General features: G+C 45.5%; 1 protein-coding gene across 1 annotated transcript; it reads right to left on the bottom strand.

The window, feature by feature from the left end:
* Positions 1–6,987: 6,987 nt before the first annotated feature.
* LOC132588734 (alpha-1-antitrypsin-like) lies at positions 6,988–25,285 on the bottom strand. Its single transcript, XM_060261123.1, has 5 exons — positions 25,238–25,285; positions 22,151–23,239; positions 19,128–19,398; positions 17,766–17,913; positions 6,988–7,282 (listed from the first exon to the last, which is right to left on the bottom strand). Exons 2-5 carry the CDS (start codon positions 22,812–22,814, stop codon positions 7,091–7,093), a joined length of 1,275 nt encoding a protein of 424 aa, XP_060117106.1. The 5' UTR covers positions 22,815–23,239; positions 25,238–25,285; the 3' UTR covers positions 6,988–7,090.
* Positions 25,286–25,516: the final 231 nt, after the last annotated feature.

Here is a 25,516-nt window from a genome sequence, read left to right as displayed (position 1 = left end):
AGGATCACAGCACACATGCATCAACACACATCCACACACACACACATGCATACACACATCCAGACCACCTTCCTTCCACTCTCTTTTCACTTCCCTAGTCTGGCTTGCTACCGTGCACATTGTGTAATGTGTATGCACCATTTGTACACATGAGGCAGGTTTAGGCATGCTTGTGGTGAACCTTGCGAACCATAGAGGACTGGGAAGATGTACTTGCCTTGATCACATACCTCAATCACATAGACTCCAGCTCTGTTCACATAATACAGTGGAAGAATGAATGTTTTGCATGAATACTTCTGTTTGTATGCATCTTCTACTAAAGCACATTTATTTTACAAATGAAACTGGGGACCTGTACCTGGATAACTGTGCATTTCCAATCATATATTCAGCTGAACATGTGTTGAATGTAAGATGAGAATTATTCAGTGCACACAGGCCTGAGATTCAGCAGGAGCTCACAGGAGCACAGCTCCTGAACCTTTCTGATGGTTCCCCCTCTTCCTCCCCATTTGCCATTGACTAGTAGGTGCAGCTGCATAGCAATCCCTGGATTAGGAGAGTGGGCAGCCAGCCAGCCACAAGGAGCTTTGCCATGCCCTCAGCAGCCCTCATTAACCCCTGGAGAAGCCTGCACCATCCTTTCTCCACTTTTATGTGATTTTGGGCAGCAGGTGGCTTGCTGGCCTTTTGACTGGTGGAGTGGCTGAATTTCTAGCCAGCCCAAGCAGGCCTCACTAGCCCAGGGCTCTCCTTTCTTGGACTGGGCTGCTTTTGGCTGGGGGTGGTGGAATATGCTAGTGAGTTATGCTAATGAGCTCCGCCACCTATTTTTTTTGCAAAAAAATCCTGCACATATAAAGGAAATCAAGTGTACACTATACACAGATTGTACGTGCATTCACTGTAACGTAAGAAGGGCTAACATCATATGTGCTCAGGAAGTATATATACAGAAAGTTTCTGGATTGATAGTTCAAAACCACTGACGAGAGGAACCCTGGGAAAGAGTAACACTTTTCCAACTAATTGAAGTGCAGGACTGAGTCCATAGGAAAGTATTAGAATGGAAGCACCTCACAAATATATTAGTGGGTAAGTTTTTAAATAGTTGAGCTGATATTCATAGTGTATAAAGAATGGCTACTAAATTTTGAATTTTGTTCTTGTGACACTGCAGAGGTGTGTTTCAGTAACACAGGCTAATTAAAGAATTTAACAATAGTAAAGATTTGATCTTGTGTGACCATTACTAACAGGCAGGGTTTTTCTTGTAGGAAAAGCCCAGCAGGAACTCATCTGCATACTAGGCCACACCTTCTGACATAACTGTTGTTTTGGGAAGGGCTTTTTTTTTTTTTGCAGAAAAGCCCAGCAGGAAATTATTTGCAAATTAGGTCACACCCCCTGACACCAAGGCAGCCAGAACTGTGTTCCTGTGCGTTCCTGTTAAAAAAAAAGTCCTGCTAACAGGTGTGCAAAATTGGATTGCTTTTAGTCTCTATTGTTTGGATTGTGTGTATGCATAGTGATTATATGTTTTATTATATTCTAGTCCTTACCTGAGGAAGAATATCCAAAATGCAGAGTTGAAAAATCTGGAACTTTTGTTCTGAATACTATTTTGGACTGTACTTTTGGACTTTGTTGTCCTTTCTATACTGGTTTAGATATTCTTGTTAGCCCTCATGTACTTTCAATTATTGTTATGTTGGAAGAGAGTTGTTAATTATAGAATATTATAGCTGTTAAAGCTGTTACAAACAGACAAATAGATGCATTGTTGTACATATACAATTTATTGAACAAAGCTGGAGTCTAGTAGCACCTTTAAGACCAACACAGTTAAATTCAGGATGTAAGGTTTTGTATGCTAAACACACTCTTCATCAGACCTGGATCCCTATACAGTTTATTATTTGTTATTTAGTGTTGATAGTTCAAAAACCACCCCAATCAGCAGCAGCAGCACCAGTTTCAATGATAAGTTATTGTGAGTGGAAGAATTGCTGTTGAGACCATGCCAAGCTTGTTCAAAGATAAGGGTTGCAAGGTCCAATTCAAAATAAATATCTGGGGACTTTGGGGGTGGGTCCAGGAGACTTTGGTGGGTGGAGCCAGCAAACACTGGGGGATGGAGCCAGGAAACACTAAGGGTGGAGCCAGGAACAGGGTTGTGATAAGCATAATTGAACTCCAAAGGGAGTTCTGGCCAACACATTTAAAGAGACTGCACACCTTTTGAATGCCTTCCCTCCATTGGAAATAATGGATAGGGGCACCTTCTTTTGGGGCTCATAGAATTGGACCCGCTGGTTCAATCTTTTTGAAACTTAGAGGGTCTTTTGAGGAGAGACATCGATGCTATGCTGAGAATTTAGCATCTCTACCTCAAAAAACAGCCTCCCCAAAGCCCCAGATACCCCCAGATCAATTCTCCATTATACCCTATGGGAATCATTCTCCATAGGGAATAATGGAGTGCCCAGCTCAGCAGACATTTCCCTCCCCACCCTGCTTTCTGATGACCCTGAAGCGGGAGGAGGGCCTCCAAACCAGGGGATTCCCTGCCCCCACCTGGGGATTGGCAACCCTATCAAAGATATGAATAGCTATAGCATAGCTATAAGAAGGTTGCTCAGATGGAGAAAACTACATGCCTCTTGGCACTATGGTTTGAGCTGATTCTTATTTATTTATTTAATTCCATTTATATTCCGCCCTCCCCGCCTCTTTCAATTTATTTTGGGGAGGGGCTGTGACTCAGTGGTGGAGCATCTGCTTGGAATGCAGAAGGTCCCAGTCTCAATCCTTGGCATCTCCAGGTAAAAGGACCAGGCAATAGATGATGCAAAAGACTTCTGCCTGAGACACTGGAGAACTGCTTCCAGTCTGAGGAGATGCTGACCTTGATATGGACCAACGGTTTGACCCAAAATAAGACAGCTTTGTGAATTCAGTATTGTATCATCATTTGCAAATGAATCTGTGGTATTATTTCAAGTATTTGAAGTGGCAAACTGTGTTTTGAAATCTCTGCCCTTGATAGTTGATCTGTGATAGTGTTTGGGTTTTTTTGTGTGTGCATAGGAGTAAGAAAATGTGTTCTGCAGTTTTCAACCAATGTGAGACATCACCCTTACACTCGGTTTGCTTCAAGTCTATCGCTGGCATTTGAGTTGCAGAACATGAATTTTTGTGTGAACACCTATGAAGCTGCCTTTACACAGATTGAGACCATTAGGCCTAGTGAGAATCAGTAGTGTCTATTGTGAGTGGCAGTCATGAGCAGACTGGGAAGAAACGTGGCCCTGAGGAAGGACCCCATTTCCCAGCCTAACCACACATCACCCCTACAAAGGAAGGAGGGCGGAACGACACAGCACTGCAGTTTTGGGAGCCACTTTCCCTGGGCTGCATAAGGCCCTTCCACTTTCAGCCTTCACACTCAGCCCACTCATGCTGGCTACTCTGACTGGCTCTGGCAGCTCCTTCAAGAGCTGGACTTGTAGCAGGTGGAAGAGGATCAGATTATGGCAGAGTTTGTGGTTACCTTTGACCCCTGCACGTGTAAGAGCTCCACCGGTGGCTTCTCCCTCCCCTCCCCTGAGACTCAATGGACGCCTCTTTCCCCTGCCCTCCAGAGACCACCCTCCATTGTTGGACGAGAGATCTTTCCCCTGTGCAGGAGCAAAACCCATTTCTTTTTCTAGGGGTTGGTAAGAGTCCTGGGAAGCTGGGAATGTAAAGCATTATCTGTCCTCTTCTTTAATGGCCACAGCCTCCCCACACCTCAGATCCATGGGAAGAGTTTCCAGGTTGGACTACTCTGCCTCTACCTGAACAGTAGGTTTAGGATAAGCCCTGCACCTGCCTCCTGATGTCCTGGGATTGCCCAAGCGTAAATTTTCTTGGGGGACAAACAAAAGCTCCTTTCCTCCCCTGGAGGGAATTTCTCCATAGAAGATGGAAGGTTTGGTGTGTGTGAACTTAAACCCTCTTTCACTGAGTAAGCTATAAATCCACATTATTCCAATGTATTTCTCTTTTAGAATAGTGTATCAGAATGATTTTTTGTACTGACATACTCAAAACAGGGATATTGGCTGCTTATCTCATTTAGGCTTCCCAAGCTTACATTCTGAATAAAACTAAGTTGGTCTTAAAGGTGTAACTTGACTGCTATTTTGTTCATCTCCCCCCTGTCAGAGGTGAGGGAAATCACAATCAGATGCTACTACCCTTGGTTTGTATGGCCCAGGCCTGTGGGTACCAGAGAAGGTGGACAGTAATAATACCCATCTATAGTTTTTTCTTCACCTTCTTGTAGTTCTTCTGCTATGGCCTTGAGTAATGTTCTAGTGTTCATTCAAATACTCCAACGAGTGAAGAAGAAGAATTGCAGATTTATACCCCACCCTTGTCTGAATCAGAGACTCAGAGCAGCTTACAATCTCCTATATCTTTTCCCCCAACATACACCCTGTGAGGTGGGTGGGTCTGAAAGGGCTCTCACAGCAGCTGCCCTTGGAGGGCTTTTTGATGTGCCTGAGGTGGAAGATAAGAAGGTGCTGCCTGCCAGGACTGGATTGGGGGGGGGGGTGCAGAGGGGGCACTTGCCTGTGTGCCGCCTGAGGGGCACCAAATTGGGTGCCCCCTGGGGGGAGCAAAGCAGCAGCAGGGGGGCCCACCCCACCACTTTCTCAAGCAGGGGGAGAGAGAGTGGCTGCTTTTGCCACCTCTCCACCTTGCGGAGAGGCAGCGAAAGCAGCCCCGCATCTTTGATCTGCCAGTTGGGTCTTTAAATGGTGGTGGTGATGGTGAAGAAACAGATTAACAGCTTTTGTTGCCTCTCCACCTTGCAAAAGCAGGGGAGGCAGCATTCTACTGCTGGTGCTGCCCCCCACACCATTTTTTGAGAGGGAATGCATTTTTTACTCTTGCCCCCATTCAAAAAAATATGTAGATCCAGCCCTGCTGCCTGCCATGCTGATTAAAGTGGGATACAATCCAGTGGGACATTCTCCTGGGCATGCCTTTTGAAAGGAATGAGAGCTGAGCAAGGACAGTCATTCCAAGGGGGTTTCTTGCGGGAGATGTTCTTGGTGAATTTATGACCATTTCTTCAGTCTTGTTGTTAAGTCTGTGGTTTTTTAATGGCAACTTGCATCTGCCACCTGAGTTGGTGATGCATGAAGCTGTTTTATACTGAATCAGATCCTTGGTCTATCAAGGTCAGTATTGTCTACTCAGACCAGCAGCGGCTCTCCAGGATCTCAGGTCTCTTACATCACCTTTTACCATTTAACTGAAGAGGCCAGGAGTTGAATCTGGAATCTTCTGCTTGTCAAGCTAATGCACTGCTACTCAATCCCCTTTTCTTATCTCATACTAAAACTACCTTAATCTTATCTCCTATTAAAGTTACTTCCGCTCTAATTATATTTATGGGAAGGTCTTCTCAGGTTTAGTTTAGATGTAGACAACCTTACTGGTCTGTATATCAAAAAATACCTCAGTGTGTACTTGTGAAGATACTGATGTTTCAGCCAACAATGGGGTATGTGTATAAAAAGAGGGTTATTTTGGCCAGACACTAGGAGTGAGCTGAGGCCTAAAGCATTGGACTGGAAGGACCCCATGCTATTGGGGTCTAAGAATTCAAAGAAAAAAAAACCCCAGCCCTTTCTCATCCTCAGCTATCCTGATTTTAAGGAAGGCAGTGGATTTGTGGTTTGACTCATCCTTGTGATGGGAGAGGATGTGTGTACCCTAAATGGCTTTTAATGTGCTCTCCCTCTTGCAGGTAGTATCCAGCGTGGGAGCCAGCGAATGTTGCTTCTGATATCTGGAAAGATCAGGCTTGCCTGGGCTATTCAGGTCAGGGAGCAATTTCAAGTTTTCTGCTTTTCACTTTTCCCACAATTCATCTGTTTTTGTGAAGTGAAAAGGAGCAGTTAGGGTTGCCAAGTCTAACTCAGAAAATACCTGGGGACTTTGGGGGTGGAGCTAGGAGACTTCCCATTCCCTAAAATAAATAAATTAAAATACAGCAGTGGAGTTCGCCTAAGTACAGTCTTCATTTCCTTGTTCTACCAGCAGCTGGCTGCACTTCCACTTCCACTCTCTCTCTCTCTCTCTCTCACACACACACAAACACTCAAACACACACACAAAGCAACCAAAATAAACACAGTTTGAAAGCACACACTTTGTGGTTTCACTGGGGCAATTTACTCACCATGGGAGTTGCTGAATGCTGTGTACACAACCAAGTTCTTCAGACTAACACAGGGAAACCAGAGGTTCTACTTTACTGTTTACTATTTTTCTGTGCAAATGACTCCTGAAGGGACTATAAAACAAATGGAGGAACAGAACGTCTTCCCTTTCCTACAACAACCATGTTGTTCTGCAGGCTCACCCTGCCCCCATTCAGCCTAGCTTGAGATTTAAAAGCACATACCTTTCTAAAAGCAAATTGTTCCCAAGCATTTTCTTAAGCCTTCAGAGGTGGAAAGGTACATGGTGGCTGTGGGGGTGAGGCTTCCCCCTGCCAGACAGCTGTCTGGGGGCAGGAAAGAGCCTGCAAAACTGGGAGATCTCCTGCTGAGACCTAAGGATTGGCAAGCTGAGGAGCAGTGGCCCATTGGGAAATTCACCAGTGGCTACAATGGCAGTGGCTATCCAGTGCCTCAGACTGAGGGCTTTTGTACCACCTACTACTTATTTCTTTTAACTTTAAGTGTTGGGGATTGAACCTATGACCTTCTTTATGTCAAGCAGATGCTCTTCTTCCAAGCCATAGCTCCTGTCTGACATAAAGTGCATGTGTTTGATTTTTAAAAAGCTCATAGGCACTTTTTTAAAAAATTGTATAGGCACTTTTTCCCCTAGAAAACAAATATTGGACATAAAATGTATTAAGAAGTCCCGTGTAACAATACTCAGCATTTTGACATCATTTCAGTAGTAGATTCCAAGTTATCACATCAGTGTTTTTACTTTGCTGTAGAAAAAATTCTTCACATACATTAAGCCAGGACTTGGACATTAAGTCAGCCTCCTGTGTCTGCCAGCTGGGTGATTAGGGTTCATTAGGATTCACAATTCTCCCCATGAATAAGATGGCACGGGTTAAGTGCTCTACAATCAATAGTAGGAAGGGCTTGTTGAATGTAAGGTCAGGGGGATCCATCTGTGGGACCGCTTCAATGAAAGTGGTGGCAACAGCTTCGGTGCCATTCTCATGGATATTCAGATGAGCTTTGTGGATAGCCTGCAAGGAAAGAAAAGCAACAATTAATACCCAAAAAAGAAGAGGGAAGGGGCAGGACAGTGAGCAACATTGTGTCTATTCTAGTCTTCCAAAGCAAAAAAAATTATTTAATGTCTTAGGAGATATTAGTCATGTTCTTTGCTTTTCCTGTTATTTATTGTTTCCCCTGTGATCTGAGGTGCTTGCGTAAATGTTACCTTCTGGCAGCATCTGTTCTGTGTAAGGAAGGTGCAGCTCTCTGCCTCCCCTCCCCTCCTATTCATGCTAGATTTTCATTCAATGGCCATTTTGTAGGGTGACGTCAACATTGTTAATAGAGTTGAATTTCTGGGACTCATTTTATGAGATTGTGACTGTGACAGCTGAAGTCTTTCCAAAAGCGATTGAACCTAGAGTCACAAATAGGATGTGTATACGGTTGCCATCCCTTTCATGGATTGCTGCCTTGACGTGGTGAGAGGGCTTGAGAACCCAGACAAAATGTGATCCCTCTCTCTCTCTCAGCTTGACTTCGCGAACGAAGATTTAAGAAAGGTGCAGTAGTCCACGTCTGCTGCAGGCTCGCTGGTGGCTGACAAGACCAATGCGGGACAGGCAGGTCCGGCCACAGTGACTGCAGGGAAAAGTCTGATTTGGGGTTGGTGCTGTAGCAGTACGATTCTTCCTCAATCTCCTTTTGTCCTCAAGACCAGCTATGCATGCGTTCTCAAAGGAAGAGACAGCCTGGTGGATGGTGTGCCTCCATGCTTTGCGATCTGAGGCTAGGTCAGACCACTGGTGATGGTTGATGCAACAGGTACCAAGGGATTTCTTCAAGGAGTCCTTGTACCTCTTCTTTGGTGCCCCTCTATTTCGATGGCTGGTGGAAAGTTCGACATACAGGGCAATCTTGGGAAGGCGGTGGTTTTCCATCCTGGAGATATGCCCTGCCCAGCGCAGCTGCGTCTTCAACAGCAATGCTTCGATGCTTGTAACCTCCGCCCGTTTGAGGACTTCAGTGTTGGTTACAAAGTCATTCCAGTGGATGTTGAGGATGGTGCGAAGGCACTGCTGATGAAAGCGCTCAAGGAGTCGTAGGTGATGACGGTATAAAACCCACGATTCGGAGCCATATATGAGGGTTGTCATCACAACCGCTTTGTAAACATTGATCTTTGTGCCTTTTTTCAGATGCTTGTTACTCCAAACTCGAAAACCTGCCAACGGGTCACTCAGATCGCATCATGTCCATGCGCCTCCCACTTCAAAACAAGCAGCATGCAACACTCTTCAGTGTGTATGCCCCAACCCTTCAAGCAGATCCTGCAGAAAAGAACAAGTTCTATGCTGATCTACACAACCTCGTACGGAAGACCCCTACAGAGGACAAGGTGATCATCCTTGGCGACTTCAATGCCAGAGTAGGTAAAGACTCGGAAGCCTGGAAAGGAGTACTTGGCAAACACGGCATTGGCAACTGCAATGACGACGGGCACCTCCTGCTAGAATTCTGCATGGAGCACCAGCTCACCATCACCAACACTATCTTCCAGCAGAAGAACAGTCTGAAGACAACCTGGATGCACCCACGTTCCAAGCACTGGCACCTTATCGACTACATTCTGGTGCGCCAGAGAGACCTTCGAGATGTCTTACACACCCGAGTAATGCCCAGTGCAGAATGTCATATGGATCATCGTCTTGTATGCTGCAATCTCCGTCTTCACTTTAAACCCACACCCAGGAGAGGAGGTATCCCTTGGAGGAAGTTTCAGGTTGGCAGTCTCCAGTCAGCCGAAGTTAAAGCTGCCTTCCAGGCAAAACTCCAGTCAAGAATTGAGGACCCCAGTTGCCCCACAGACCTTTCTCCAGAAGCACTCTGGGAACACCTAAAAACTACCGTCCTGCAGATCTCTGAAGAAGTCCTCGGGTTCTCCGCAAGGAAGAACAAGGACTGGTTTGATGAGAACAATCAAGAGATCCAAGATTTACTGGCAAGAGATCTGTCTACCAAGCACATCTCGCTCAGCCCTCCTGTCCTGGGAAAAAAAGCAACCTTTCGCGCTGTATGTAGCAACCTCCAGCGCAAGCTTCGAGACATTCAGAATGAGTGGTGGACCAAGCTTGCAGAGAGAACCCACCTGTGTGCAGACACTGGTGATTTAAGAGGGTTCTACGAAGCCCTGAAGGCAGTATATGATCCATCATATCAGGCTCAGAGTCCCTTGCGTAGTGCAGACGGCCAAGTGCTCCTCACAGACAAGGCATCCATACTGAACCGGTGTTTGGAGTATTTTCAGGTTCTCTTCAGTGCCAACTGCGTAGTTCAAGATTCAGCAATCCACCTCACCCCACTTCAACCAGTGAAAACAGAGTTGGATGAGATCCCCACCCTAGAAGAGACTGTTAAAGCCATCAAGCAACTGAAAAGTGGCAAGGCATCAGGAGTTGATGGAATTCCACCAGAGATCTGGAAGCATGGGGGCACAGTACTACATAGCTCACTTCACAAAGTACTTGTCACCTGCTGGGAACAAGGCAAATTACCACAGGACTTTCGCGATGCAATCATCATCACCCTATACAAGAACAAAGGGGAAAAGTCAGACTGCTCCAACTACTGGGGGATAACCCTGCTCTCCATCGCAGGCAAAATCCTTGCCAGAATACTCCTGAACAGACTGGTGCCCACCATTGCAGAAGAACTCCTCCCAGAAAGCCAGTGCAGCTTCAGAGCTAACAGGAGCACCACCGACATGGTATTTGTTCTCAGGCAGCTCCAAGAGAAATGCAGGGAACAGAGCAAGGCTCTGTATGTGACTTTTGTCGACCTTACCAAAGCTTTCGATACCGTTAGCAGGAAAGACCTGTGGCAAATCTTGGAACGTTTAGGATGTCCCCCAAGGTTCCTCAGCATGATCATCCAGCTACACAAAGACCAGCGAGGCCAAGTCAGACACTGCAACGACCTCTCGGAGCCCTTCCCAATAGGCACAGGTGTAAAGCAAGGCTGCGTTCTCGCGCCAACTCTCTTTACGATCTTCTTTAGCATGATGCTTCAAAGAGCCGCAGTAGATCTAGATGATGACGATGGTGTCTACATCCGCTATCGCACCGATGGCAGCCTGTTCAACCTGAGGTGACTAAAGGCCCACTCCAAGACAATGGAAAAACTCATCCGAGAGCTGTTTGCTGATGATGTGGCACTCGTCTCCCACTCGGTATCAGCTCTGCAGCATATGACGTCCTGCTTTGCAGAGGCTGCCAAGCTATTTGGCCTAGAAGTTAGTCTGAAGAAGACAGAAGTTCTCCACCAGCCTGCACCCCAGGAAGATTATCACCCTCCCTGCATCACTGTGGGTGAATCAGTTCTGAAGACAGTCCAGCAGTTCAGCTACCTGGGGTGCATCATCTCCTCAGATGCCAAGATCGACAAGGAGATTGACAACAGGCTGGCAAAGGCAAACCGTGCATTTGGACGACTGCACAAAAGAGTGTGGAGCAACAAGCATCTGAAAAATGGCACAAAGATCAATGTTTACAAAGCGGTTGTGATGACAACCCTCATCTACGGCTCCAAATCGTGGGTTTTAAACCGTCATCACCTGCGACTCCTTGAGCGCTTTCATCAGCGCTGCCTTCGCACCATCCTCAACATCCACTGGAGTGACTTTGTGACCAACACTGAAGTCCTCAAGCGGGCGGAGGTTACCAGCATCGAGGCACTGCTGTTGAAGACGCAGCTGCACTGGGCAGAGCATATTTCTAGGATGGAAAACCACCGCCTTCCCAAGATTGCCCTGTATGTCGAACTTTCCACCGGCCATCGAAATAGAGGAGCACCAAAGAAGAGGTACAAGGACTCCTTGAAGAAATCCCTTGGCACCTGTCGCATCAACCATCACCAGTGATCTAACCTAGCCTCAGATCGCAAAGCATGGAGGCACACCATCCACCAGGCTGTCTCTTCCTTTGAGAACGCACGCATGGCTGGTCTTGAGGACAAAAGGAGATTGAGGAAGAATCGCACTGCTACAGCACCAACCCTAAATCAGACTTTTCCCTGCAGCCACTGTGGCCGGACCTGCCTGTCCCGCATTGGTCTTGTCAGCCACCAGCGAGCCTGCAGCAGACGTGGACTATTGCAGCCTTCTTAAATCTTCGTTCGCGAAGCCAAGCCGAGATAGCATCACTCCCAATGCCACCGATGTGTCTAGGTCACTTCTGGGTAACATGGGTACATTGTAAGGTGTCACTTCCAGTGACGCAGGTATGTTGTGTGATGTTGCTTCTGGGTTCTGGAAAGTCCCTTCTTACCCCACCACTGGCATTTCTGGTGGACCTGGAAACCTAAGCTATGCATGGTGTTCATTCACATAATGGGTGTTCAAATGTTTGGTACTTTGCAGGATAGGGCGGGGTACAAATCTAAAAATTATTTTTTTAAAATATTTTTAAAAAAATAATTAAATACTGTTTTATTTATTTACTTATCTATGGGCAAGAACAACTTCTCCTCACAATAACAAAAGAAACTATGAATCAAAGTATGATGGCCTTCCAGAATGTTTTAAACTAAGGTTCTCATCCTATGCACACTCATAGGAGACAACCACTTTCCATTCAATGTCACCCACTTGAATTTGTATAGACCAGGGCTCTCCAAAATGTTGCCCAAAGATACATTTCTTGCCCCCCCCACCACCATACTTTTAGAAAGTATGTGGGGCCAAGTAGGGATCTTTCCCATCAGGGCTTCTGACAAGAGAGTGAAGATCTGATCAACTGTGCAGGTTAAAATAACATTTTTTCAGTGGCACTTGCCACCACAGTGCTTGCTTTTCTCTCTCTCACCACTTTTTCCCAGTGTATCCTTAATTATCCCTATTGCACCCCCAGTTGGAATAAAGAGGCTGACACATAATTATTGGGAAATGGGCCACTTTATTAACTTCAAAATTAACACGGTAAGGTAAACAGCTATTGGACAAGCCCTGGGGTCTTCCACCGACTCTGCCAAGTCCATAAATGGGTGAGCCACCCCGCCCCCAGCGTGAGCCATACCACTGTGGCTACTGCCGGGCCGGCAGGCCACAAATTATCCTCCCCTTACACTCGAGCCCCGATCACCAGAAGGAGGCAAATAAGGGGAGGCATGAATACGATCCGCATTATACGACATTGAGCCGTAAAGCCCATCTGCCGTTCCTGTGGATCGACTGCACTAAACAGGTGCAGAGGCCTGGGTGCTCACCAGCAAGGTATAAACCCCTTGCTCCTTCTGCCAAGTGACCAAATTAAACCTACCTACCTAACAGCCACACTGCTGCCCACAGTACAAGGTAGGCAAAAAACATCTCACCGCCAGCCAATCAGGTGAGAGTGAAAAAATTCCTACCTGGCCCCTAATAAGATGACCGGTCAAAACCTGTACTACTGCAGGGTGGGTGGGTGGCCCGAGAGCTTGCCCAGAACTGCGAAGGACGGGCGGGGCTAAGGCTATATATAGCCTCCATGCTCCACCCTCCTGAAGTGCCCAGATGCCTGGGAAGCTCCGGAAAGCCTCGGATCCTTCCAGTGCTGCAAATAACGGCCCCGCGGCGCGTAGCCGCTTTCGTGGCCCGGCCAGGGCAGGGCTGGATTCTTCTCTACATTTGGTCTTCCTCTGTCTATGTGCCAGCCATTTAGTGGTTGTGCTCACCACTCTGTACGAGAATTCCAAAAGTGCCCACCGGCTCAAAAAGGATGGGGACCTCTGGTCTAAACATAACTTCAGAATACAGCCTTCCCTGTGAGTCTATGACTTTCCACTTGTCTCCCTTATGTCCCCTTCCTGCTCATCAATACAGTCTGCCTTCATGGTCATAAAAGACATATGAACATATGAACATATGAAGCTGCCTTATACTGAATCAGACCCTTGGTCCATCAGAGTCAGTATTGTCTTCTCAGACTGGCAGCGGCTCTCCAGGGTCTCAAGCTGAGGTTTTTCACACCTATTTGCCTGGACCCTTTTTGGAGATGCCAGGGATTGAACCTGGGACCTTCTGCTTCCCAAGCAGATGCTCTACCACTGAGCCACCGTCCCTCCCGTTGAAGACACTTGTCCCTCCCGTTGAAGACACTTGTCCCACTATGATGCTTCCTCCTTTTAGGAGGAAGACCTAACCTAGATCAAAATTGAATGCTTGATGGGCCAAAGCAAAGTGTTTTGAAACTCATTTCCCTGACAAACTACATTGTGCTTCATAGTTTGAGAAGTAATATCTTAAACTATCAGCAGGCTGGCTTTCTCTTCAGAAGGCTAAGGTTATAGAAATGCCTGTCTTTCTCCATTCTCCTATGTTCCTTTGCTTGCAGGTAAGGTTTTCACCTAGGGCTGCCAAGCTCCCACTGAGGGTGGGGTTTTCTAGTTTGGAAATCCCTAACCTGCTGGCACAGAGTGGGCCACAAGGGGGATTCCCACCCCCAAAGAACTCCATTGTCACACGAAGTGCCCAGTACAATGTCATCACCCAGAAGTGACATCATTGCACTGGGCATGTGTCAGAGATGCTCTAGCATGAAGGTTAAAAAAAAAAAATCTATGGTACCATAGAGTTTTTACCCCGAATGCTAGACCATCCATGGCACAATGTGCCCAGTGCAATGATGTCACTTCCGGGTGACATCATCATGCTGGGCACAAAGTGTCTGTAAGAATGATTCCCTGCTGGAGCCAAGGTAAGACTTGGCAACCCTATGCTCACCTCAAGACCTACTCTGTGTGCCTCTCCCAACAGAATTAAGGTGGGTGATGACCACAGCAAACACTTCTTCTGTGGCACGCCACCTTTTTAAATGCTTATCTGGCACTTTACTAGCTTTTAGGTACCAGTTTTAAAATTTTCTGCTCTTATAAGGCTTCTAATTAGATTTTTCTTATCCAGTTCTTCTGTTAACCCACTAGGCTTGCAAGTCCCCAGGTCCCAGTGGGGGATCCCCTGGTTTTGCAGGCTCCTCCCCACTGCCATTCAGTTGGCTGCGAGAGGAAGCCCCACCCCAACAGCTACCATGTGCACTTAAACCTCAGCAGCCTTAAAAGAAGCCTGCAAACTGCCTGTGTTTTGGACTGTGTATGTACTTTTCAATCCTGTGGTTAATACTTGGAGAGGAGACCAAGAGGAAAGCTGAAGGGTGGGGTGAGTAGGCAGAACCATATGGGTCTTCCTGCTGAGTGTGTAAAAGGAAGAGCAGAGCCCCATGTTTGCTCAGAGGAAAATTCCACCCCCTAGACTGCTCTACTTTCATTTTCCTGTTAGTCTGAAGAAACTGGTTGAAATACAACAGATGATCACATTCAGCAGCTCCAGTGAGTAAATTGCTCGGTGAGATCACAAAAGTGTGTGCTTGCAAACTGTTTATTTTGACTGCTTTGTGACTGTGTGCTCACTTTTATTTAGTAGAACAGGTTCTGAAGTATAAGAAAATGAAGACCATAATCAGGAACTATGCTGCTGTATTTTATTTATTTATTTTAAAGAATGGGAAAGTCTCCTGGCTGCACCTCCAAAGTCCTCAGGTATTTTTTGAGTTGGACCTGGCAACTCTATCAACTGGCCTATTTCTTTACTGGGCAATGTTTTAATTGCCTACTTTTTTGTCTTTATTTATTTAGTAAAACATTTTTACCTAGCCTTTCCTTGTAGTTCAAAGCAGCTTACAATAATAGCTTAGAAACATTTTTGATTAAAACCAAAAATAAAAGAGCAACCCCAAAATCTCTCCCCACCCTTCACCCCTTAAAACAGGGGTCCCCAGGCTGCATGAAGGGCGGCGGCAAGGCTGTGTGGGGGCCAGCAAAGGAGGGAAGAGGAAAACGGGGGAGGAGGAAGTGGTGAGGCTGCACGAGGGGATGGACGGGAAGGCTGTGCAGGAGGGGGGCAGCGAAGGAAGGAGGAGGAAATGGGATAGGGGTGGGGGGAGGTTGAATTGAGTGCCCCCACCCTGCCAGCCCTGGGGCCATGATCAGCGGGCCAGCCCTGGGGCTGGTCCCTGGGGCTAAAAAGGTTGGGGATCACTGGATGCCTGCCAAAGGATGCCCAGGCCAACAAACAAGGCTTGCAGGGCCTCCTGAAGATGTCCAAGGAGGGAGCTTCCCTAAATTTCTCAGCTCTGGGTGGGGAAATTCCTGCAAATTTTGGAGTGGAGCTTGGGAAGTGTTGGCTTTGGAGAGAGAAGGGACCTCAGCAAGGTATAATGCCATGGAGTCCACCCTCCTGCAGGGGGGTTGATATATGGTCATCTGGAAAACAGCTGTAATTCCAGGAGCTCTTCAGTCCCCACTGGTGGTTGGTGACCCTAGGCTTCTCTCACCTCCTCAGGGTACCCATTCTACAGAGCAGGAGCTGTAGGGTATTGAAAGCTTCAAGCAAAGACCCTTTGTTTGAGAGGATCCTTGTAGCTGCACTCAGATTGGCCGCTCTTGTGGAGCCAGCAATCAGGTAATCTCTATGGACTAACGCTCTAGCGAATGGGGTTTCCACAGCACCTGATGTTTCTATTGGTGGGTTTGTATTCAGTGGGGAGGGGTGTTTGGTGGCAGGTTATGTGTATATAGTTGCTGCTTGCCACATGTGTTTTTCAGCAGTGTTTTCAGTAATGAAGAGCTATGCTGAAATCACTCGAGCATATGAACCCACTACATTACAGGAGCCATGATGGGAAAGGCCCAGCCTCTGATCAATGCCAGACAGGCCATCCTAATTGGTAAAATAGCTAACAGATGGCTTTGCGAAGACCTTAGTTGGTGCACAAAAACATATGGGAGGAGATGGTCCTTATTGTTTTATGCTGTTGGTTTTTTTGCTGCTATTTTTTTCCCACTGCAGTTTTGAACATATACAGTATATCAGGATGGTCTTTTTGTTTATAGATGAGTTCTATTGCGGTGGTTTTACATAATTATTCATTGATTTAGATTTATTTATTGATACATATTTATTTAGCAGAAGAAGAAGACTGCAGATTTATACCCCGTCCTTTTCTTTTAATCAGACTAAGAGCAGTTTACAATCTCCTATATCTTCTCCCCCCACAACAGACACCCTGTGAGGTGTGTGGGGCTGAGAGGGCTCTTACAGCAGCTGCCCTCTCATGGACAACTCCTATGAGAGCTATGGCTAACCCAAGGCCATTCCAGCAGCTGCAAGTGGAGGAGTGGGGAATCAAATCTGGTTCTCCCAGATAAGAGTCTGCACACTTAACCACTATACCAAACTGGCTCATTTTATGTCACCTCTACAGGAATGCTGCTTAAAAACTGTGTTTTTATTGCTCTATTATTTTGTTAGGGGTTTGTATCACTTCGCAGGCCATCTCTTTGTCATGATAGAAATAATAACTGCTGGTTCATATCCGCTTGCACTGTTGTTTCCTTATTGATGAAGAAAATCCCTGTTTTACCTGCTGATGGCAGAAATACAGATCCCGAGGCATGAGCATTTATGTCCCTGTGGTCTTAATTCTTTGGACACAAAAGTGATCACATAATCTTGGACTGTCCTTTTTATGAGCACCCTAGGAAAAGGCTGCTTTCTAATTCGATATATTCTAAAAGTCATTTAAGAACATAAGAGAAGCCATGTTAGATCAGGCCAATGGCCCATCCAGTCCAACATTCTGTGTCACACAGTGGCCTATATATATATATATATATATATATATATATATATACACACACACACACACACACTGTGGCTAATAGCCACTGATGGACCTCTGCTCCATATTTTTATCTAACCCCTTCTTGAAGGTGGCTATGCTTGTGGACGCCACCACCTCCTGTGGCAGTGAATTCCACATGTTAATCACCCTTTGGGTGAAGAAGTACTTCCTTTTATCCGTTTTAACCAATCTCAAATGTCAGGGTTTTTTTTTTTTAATGATCTGATTCCTGAAATTACTGAAGCAGTTGCTAAATTTCTTGTGAAAGTCTTTAAAGTTAAAGTGAATTCTTCATAGTTTTTTTCTGTTCCTGTATAAAATGTTATATTTTATGGAATCTGTATTTATTGCTTAGATTATTGTCTATTCTGTGACTAGTGATATGCCAATAAAGGTATATGAAGATGATGCAGACTACTGAGATCAGTTCCCCTGGAGAAAGTGTAAGCTGTGGAGGGTGGACTTAATAGCACTATAGCTCACTGAGGTCTCTTGTCCTTCCCAGGCTCCACCCCCAAATCTCCAGGAGTTTCTCAACAAGGAGCTGGCAACCCTACCACCACTCCCACTGATGGCCAGAGAGGACCCAACAACCATAGAGACACACATCCTGTGGTACATGCATATTTAAAATTCAGGAACCAAATACAAAGGAAAGGGCAGCTTTTCTTCTCTATTACCTTCCTCACATAAAATAGTCCCAGAAGACCTGTTTTACCTGCTGGTGGCAAATAAACAAGTATTGATAGCAGAAGGAGAAGGCTTAATTGATTCCCACAATCAGTTTTTAGAAACATACCTTTGAAATCTTCAATGGGCACTGCTCAGTGAATACAGATAGATTTGCGTAGTCTGTGAATACCTCAGTGACACCCAATCCTTGAAATATTTCTTTGACATCCACACTTGTCCTCAGTGAAACCTTTGGAAGTGACAGGTCTAAGAACCTGTGGAAAGAAGAGACAGATATTCTTCAGGTATCTCTTTAGGAAGGCACATAAAACAAGACATATAGAGCAGAAATTTGTATTTTGGCTTAATAGAGAGCTGTGATGACTAACTGATTTTTCCTTAATTTTTTTTAAAATGCTATGACATATTTCAGTGTTTTGAGTTGAAAATGCTGACTTAAAATATTATGACAGCCATAGTGTTTTCGGTTAAAAATCCTGGTTTCCTTTAAATAATGTGTTTACTTTAAAAGTGACCCAAAGCTCACAGAAATTAGCTGCTGTGATACCAAGTGACTCCTTCAATCCTCCATTCAGAAATTTAATTTTAGGACACCTGAGGAGCAAACAGAGCCCAGCAGAATGACCTAGCATCGGAAACTAATACCATTTTAACGAGAAAAGTCAGGGACAGAACTGGAACAAGGACAAGAAGGAGGATACTGGGACTGTCCATAGTCAGTCTTATTTACTATGAACAGTTGGGCTCTACGAAATAACAGCTCAGTGAAGAAATGTAAAGATGAGGGATGGCCACTGACCTAAGACATCTGACAAAGAGTCTCCCCTAACCAGATCTCACCCTCTCTTTTCACTCAGGCCTCATTTTGGGCAGAAGCTCACAGAAACGGAGCTCCAGAACGTCTAAATTTTATTGTGCTCTTCAGGGTCTTTTTGTGGAAAGAGCCCAGCAGAAACTCATTTGCACATTAGGCCACACCCCCTGATGCCAAGCCAGCCAGAACTACATTCCTGTGCATTCCTGCTGGGAAAAAAAGCCCTGGTGGTCTTTCTTTCTTCCCCCTTTCTTCCCCTGCTCCCATACTTGCTTCTGGGCTCCATCGTTCAAACCCCCTGTAAGAATTTTGCTGAACTCTAAGATCTGACAAACTTTCTAACATTTTCCCCCACAAAAAAAAGGAAAATAACCAAAAAATATAAAGCAGACAGATGGAAATCTTCATCATGACGCTGTGGCCGCATAGGAGAAAGTAATTTTAAAAGTATGATGGGAGTAAGGTTTTATTATGACAATTATAATTCAAGAAGCATTTTAAGGTAGATGCTGAACTGATATAATCTAGTACACCTTCCGGTGATGTCAGGGATGTGTGGCATATACAAATGAGTTATGCAAATGAAGTGTGATAATGAGCTCTGGCACCTCTTTTTCTACTAAATGACCCCTGCATACACTACCCTTGACGTACCATTCTTCTGCAGAAGTCTCCCATTTTAACAAAGTTTCTCGCCCCAGGGCCTGTTCCACCTGGTTCAGTTTTCCTTCCTCAGGCAGAATGAAGAGTGCCGAAGCACTGCCTTGGTAAGGTATCCGCACTACCTCGCAGCCCAGCTCTTTATCATGATAGCTAGAATAATAGCCGGTTCTTTCCATCATATCCACTTGCACTGTCGTTTTGTTATTGACGAAGAAGTCCCTCTTCCAAGTAAACTCGGGAATAAAAGGCTTTTCCCAATAACCTTTGGAAGAAAAAGTTGATGGAATATATGATACAGTGTCCGAAGATTTCTTCATACTTAATGAGTCATGAAATGTCATGCAAATTCAAAAGCACATCCAGGTCTGAATATGACCAGTTGAAATTCTGAACCTTTTCATAGTTTAATTTCAGTACTCACTGAGGAAAGAATATGCTAGTGTAACAGTTGGATATTAATGCAAGGATTTCAAGGCAACAATGGCTGTTTCCATGTGTTTTGCTGCACCTTGGTTTTCTAAGATTAGCGCTGTTTGAGGGGGAGCATCTACACGATGTCCTCTTACTACTCCTGTTTCCAGGCCTTACCCTGCTTTCCTGCAATCCTTCTCTGGTTTGGTGTGGCCTTTTTGTAAAGATTGCAGTTAAAAGTGTATTTGGACAGGAAGGTGCTTTTTGGGGGGGGTCTCTCTCACATTAGCATTGTTTTCCTCAACTCAGTCCTTGTGGCGGTCATTCCCACATACATGCGACAAAGATTTAGGGGTGATCTTTTTATCTGTAATAGCTATATTGCTACAGCATTATAGCAGTGTATTGAAACTGTGTACTGTTTTACAGTTAAAAGAAAACTGTCTGTATCCAGTTTGGTGTAGTGGTTAAGTGTGTGGACTCTTATCTGGGAGAGCCAGTAGTGCTTAAGTGTGTGGACTCTTATGTGGGAGAACCAGGTTTGATTCCCCACTCCTCCACTTGCACCTGCTAGCATGGCCTTGGGTCAGCCATAGCTCTGGCAGAGGTTGTCCTTGAAAGGGCAGCTGCTGTGAGAGCCCTCTCCAGCCCCACCCACCTCACAGAGTGTCTGTTGTGGGGGAGGAAGGTAAAGGAGATTATGAGCCGCTCTGAGACTCTTCGGAGTGGAGGGCGGGATATACATCCAATATATTCTATCCCTTTTGATAGCAAAGTTATAAAGGAAAAGGCAACAGCTGGACATATCTCTTTATAATTCTGCAATCAATAGGGCCCCAAATCATCTTATGTTGTTTTGTCCTCCATTTCATCCTCACAACAATCCTGTGAGGCAGGTTAGACTGAGAGTATGTGACTGGCAGGAGATCATCCAGCAGGGAAATGAGCTTTGGTCTCCCAGAACCTACTCTGGCTCTCTAAACACGACTGGCTAAACACTGGCTAGAGACTTACTTTTTAATAAAATTACAGTGCTATAGCCATTACCATTTTTTAGAGCATAGAAATAGCCCTCCTTTGGTGACAGGCGTGTGGCAGCAAAAGAGCACTGAGTCAAGCGAAGGGCAGGCGAAATATCATTATGGATGCTCCACTACCACTATGAATGCCTCCCCAACAGCAAGAACTACACAGAGAATTATTTCTGCATGAAAGCAGACAATGCCAGTTATCAACTTTCTAAACACAACACTGTTAATACCCTTTTGTGTCTGAAGTTCCTCAGTCTGCCAGTAACCAACCTTGAGACTGCACACAAAACAATACTTACAAACATTTGAATTTGTGTAAGCAGATTTAAACTAGGAGAAATTGCGTATAAGATTCCCTCCTCCTCCTCCCCCTTTTTTAAAGCAATGGTATTTAAATGTGCATAATATACACTTATGCTATAATTCTTACCAGTTTCATCTGATGGGAAAGATATAATCCTTCCTGAGTCCTGAACCCTCTTGTTCCTTCACTATTTGTGCCTTCACATGTGAAGAAATATGTTCAGTGTCAGGTCCTAATTTTACTTGACAAGGACATATGTAAGCATGACACACAAGCACATCTCTTTATTGCATCAGTGGGAAATAGGGTTGCCATGTTCCTCCAGCCACCAGTGGGTGAAAGGGGGGGTAGGGTTATAAGATCCAGGTTGCATAACTCCAGGGGATGTGGGGATGGAGGGTGAGAAGGGCAAGGACCTCAATGGGGTACAGTGCCATTGAGTTCACCCTCCAATTTTTTTGGCCACTGTGTGACACAGAGTGTTGAACTGGATGGGCCATTGGCCTGATCCAACATGGCTTCTCTTATGTTCTTATCAGGACCATCCTAAAGAGTAGGCCCGGCCCGAGGGTGCATGGTCCCCCAGGCAGCCTGGATGCCTGCCTCCACCCCCCCCCCCCCCCGCTCAAAAGTTCATTCCTGTGAAATTCTTGTTGGACTCTAAGGTGCTGCTGGATTCAAATCTAACCATCCAAAGCAGAATTACCCCTTTTAAAGTCAATGAGGTTGGAAGGGTGGAACTCTACTGAAGATGCATTGTGTACTATATCAGCTTCTGCCAATTTGGATTGACCCATACTTTACTCTGCTTCTTTGTTATGAGCCAGAAACTAACCAGAGCCAAAAACTAACCAAACTAACTGAGTGGATAGGGATCCCCCCTATTTTTGTGGGGATTCTGCATTATTAAAATCCTTGTTTATATAGCCCTGCTTTATAATAGTTCCTTATGTCACCCTTTCAGTAACAGAAAATGATAAAGGAGGTGCCACCATATGGGTGTTTTAAGGCAAGAGAAGAGCAGAGGTGGTTGACCAGAATATTGGACTGGATGGGCCACTGGTCTGATCCAACATGACGCCTCTTATGCTATGTTCTCTGCATAACATCCCTGGTCTTCTTTGGTGGCCTTCTATCCAAATGCTAACCATGGCCCACCCTGCTTGTGAGCACTGACAATCGAACCACTTTGGGCCTAAGAAGAGGTATTGCAGGGCTTGTGTTCAGCAATAAAATGTTGTATAATTTGAAAAAACAAAGTACCTCACCTTTCATGAAGATATAGTTTACAAGAACCATTTTAGTGTCTTGGTCAAGACCCTTGAGAAAGTCCACTAATTTCCCATGGGTTTTCTTCTCTATGTAGCTGTTGATCTGGTTCACAGCATCTTCACTGTTCTGGAAATTAGCAGGCATAATATCTGCTTGGAACAAATTACGAGCGTCATCCACAATCTCCTGTCGCACTGGGAATTTGTCAGTTGAGAAAAGGGCATTCCCAACGCTCAGGTCAATATGAGCATCGGGGCGGTTCAGCAATTGTAGGAGATGGTGAAAACCATCATTTATCTCCTTCTTGCTGATCACAGAATGGTTAAACCCAATTCCTGAAACAATTTGATCTAGTGTGGTCCCTTTAGCTCCCAGGGTCACAAGCATAAAGGCGGTGGAAATGCTCACTGGAGAAAATAAAATGTTTTTGCCAGAAGCCTGGGAAGCTATCTGGCGATAGAAATTAAAGGCAAACTCAGCACTGCTTGGGGCTATCTTGAGACAGGGCAAATGGCCGCTCTCCTGGTGACTTTCAGCTGGGTGTTGGTCATCCTCTGGATGTTCATGCCCATCGTGGCCACCCTCATGTCCGGGCACATGATGACAGCTGGCAATGACGCAGAGACAAGCAAGTAACAAATACAGCCAGGAGATAGACATGGTGCCCTTTTGGGGAGGATCTGTTAAAAAAGAACAACATTCACACTGAAGACTTCAAGAACATAATAAAATATGTTTATCAGCACTGTGAATAAGACATGTAATCTTAAACCCTGCCTTCACACATTAGAGAATACATAGGGTTCTTATGAAAATAAAATAAAGAAGAGGCATGTATGATGCCTTCAGCTCTGTACAATGGGTGGGAATGAAATAGTTTCTATTTGCATCGTCTGAAGCTCCTTGTGACACCTGCAGATCTGCTACTATACCAAATAATTTCCAGATGACCAAGATCAGTGCCCCCAGAGAAAATGGCTGCTTTGGAGGGTGTTCTATGGTGAAATCTCTCCATTCTCCAAACTCCACCGTCCCCAGGCTCCATCCCTCAGTCTTCAGGTATTTCCCAATGCACAGCTGCCAACCTACATGAAGGACACCATCCTTTGTAATTTTAGTAAAATAACAACAAGAAACACCACTAATTACTCCTCCCAGTGGGGTCTGGAGCACTCACAGAATTACCACATCTCACCAGACTACAGAGATCCGTTCCCCTGGAGAAGATTTAGATTCGAGTCCAGAAGCACCATAGAGACCAATACAATTTTTCAGGAGATAAGACTTTGAGATTCAAAGCTCCCTTTGTCAGACACCTGACAGCTTCAGAGGGTAAACCCTCCAGCATCATGTTCCTGCTGAGCTCCCTCCCCTCTCCAGCCTCTGTTCTCCCCAGGCTCCACCCCAAATCTCCAGGAATTTCCCAACCCAGAGTTGGCAACCCTGCTAGCAGGGCTTTTTTGTAGCAGGAACTCCTTTGCATATTAGGCCACACACACCTGATGTAGCTAATCCTCCTGGAGCTTACAGTAGGAGGATTGGCTATATCGGGGTGTGTGGCCTAATATGCAAAGGAATTCCTGCTATGAGAAAAGCCCTGGGTTCAAGGATGTGAGGAATGACTTCCCCTGGGTGGGAATGAAACCAAGAAATGTGACAAAGTGGCATCAGGTAAAGGGGCCAATGACCACTGTAGACTTTGGCCCGTAAGGTGGAAGAAGAAAGACTGGTGGAAGGGGAAAATCTATAAAAGGCACAGGAAAGCCATAAGAAAGGAGACTCGTGCTTTTGGGGAAGGCAGAAAATGGAAGTGGATGCAAGAAGCAACAGGAATGTAATGGAAGCAGCATCAAGCAAAGCGAAGGGGCAAAAGTAGACAAGGATGGAGGCATTTCTAGCAATAGCAGTCAGTACAACAGAGCACATGCCATGAACCCTGATCCTGCTCTGACCAGCTGCTTCTCTTCTTTGTCATGCCTACTTCCCCCTCTCCTCTAATGGAGTGATTGGTGGCAGGCACCCAGAAGAGCCAAGGCTGCACTTCAGGTCCAAGCCTTGGAGCCAGTATGGGTCAGCAGCAAGGGGGCAAAGAGAAGGGCTGGAGGAAACCTGTAGCAAGCGTAAGGAAAAGGAAGGGAAGGTCCCCTGAGCAAGCACCAGTCATTTCCGACTCTGGGGTGATGTCGCATCACGACATTTTCACAGCAGACTTTTTACGGGGGTGGTTTGCCATTGCCTTCCCCAGTCATCTACACTTTCCCCCCGGCAAGCTGGGTACTCATTTTACCGACCTCAGAAGGATGGAAGGCTGTGAGTCAACCTGTAGCCGGCTACCTGAAAACCCAGCTTTCGCCGGGGATCAAACTCAGGTCATGAACAGAGCTTAGGACTGCAGTACTGCAGCTTTAACACTCTGCACCATGGGGCTCTTCCAGCAAGGGTAAAGGATGGTGCAAGCAACAGGAAACAGGGAAGAAAAATAGGACTGGCACTCCATACACTCTCAGGTATTCCATTTCTCTATGAAATTACATGATGCAAGCCCAACCATCTAGCAGGCACTTTGCTAATAAAACAATCTTATCTTCTTTCTTCTCTGATGAATATATCTGTAGACCACACTTCTGGGTCAAAAATTTTCCAGGTGAATCTAATGCTCTGCCACTCTGTGGCATTGACAATGGACATTGGCTCTGCTCTTGCCTCATCCCACAAGATGGCAGCAGTGCAAGAGGAAAGAACTGGGGAGGTGACACTGAAGGGTCTGAACCAAGGATCTGAAGCACTCGCAGAGCTGTTGAGGCTTGGCTACCAGGAGCTTAAATGGCCAACCTGCCCCTCTTTTCTGTAGCTTTTCTGTCTTGAGACCACAGCTGAGCCAATATGGAATCATTTCATATTTCTCCTGTGATTAAAACTCTAACGATGACTTGGGGAGAGGATGGGCACAGTGAAATGGAATCTTAATTGAAAAATAAAAAATGTTAAGTTCACCCAGTGAAACCCATCAGCCCCTGTGCAAATCATTCTGACCAGCAAATGTCTGTGATGCCAAAATCAGAAAATGATCTTTCAGTACTTACGTTAACATTCAGAGATGTCTGTCCACTTGAAGGTGAGGGGTGAGAGAGAACTGTGTGTTGCTTGGTCTTTTATATGGTGAGAAACTGTTGAGAAATGTATTTGTCCATTAACCATTAAACAGAGACAATGTGCCCAAGAGGAACAAATATTGGTCAAGAGTCATGTTTCATGGACACCAGGAGTCTTAGGTTCATTGCTACTTGACCCCTAGAGCAACCTGCAATAGTGAAAAGCACCCATTAGTATAAGTTCCATTTCTGGCCCCAAATCAGGACAAG

The sequence above is a fragment of the Heteronotia binoei genome, chromosome 21 (genome assembly GCF_032191835.1).
Source record: "Heteronotia binoei isolate CCM8104 ecotype False Entrance Well chromosome 21, APGP_CSIRO_Hbin_v1, whole genome shotgun sequence".
Lineage (NCBI taxonomy): Eukaryota > Metazoa > Chordata > Lepidosauria > Squamata > Gekkonidae > Heteronotia > Heteronotia binoei.
The sequence above is the reverse complement of the archived record's forward strand: the minus strand, read 5'-3'. Positions and strand labels throughout refer to the sequence as shown.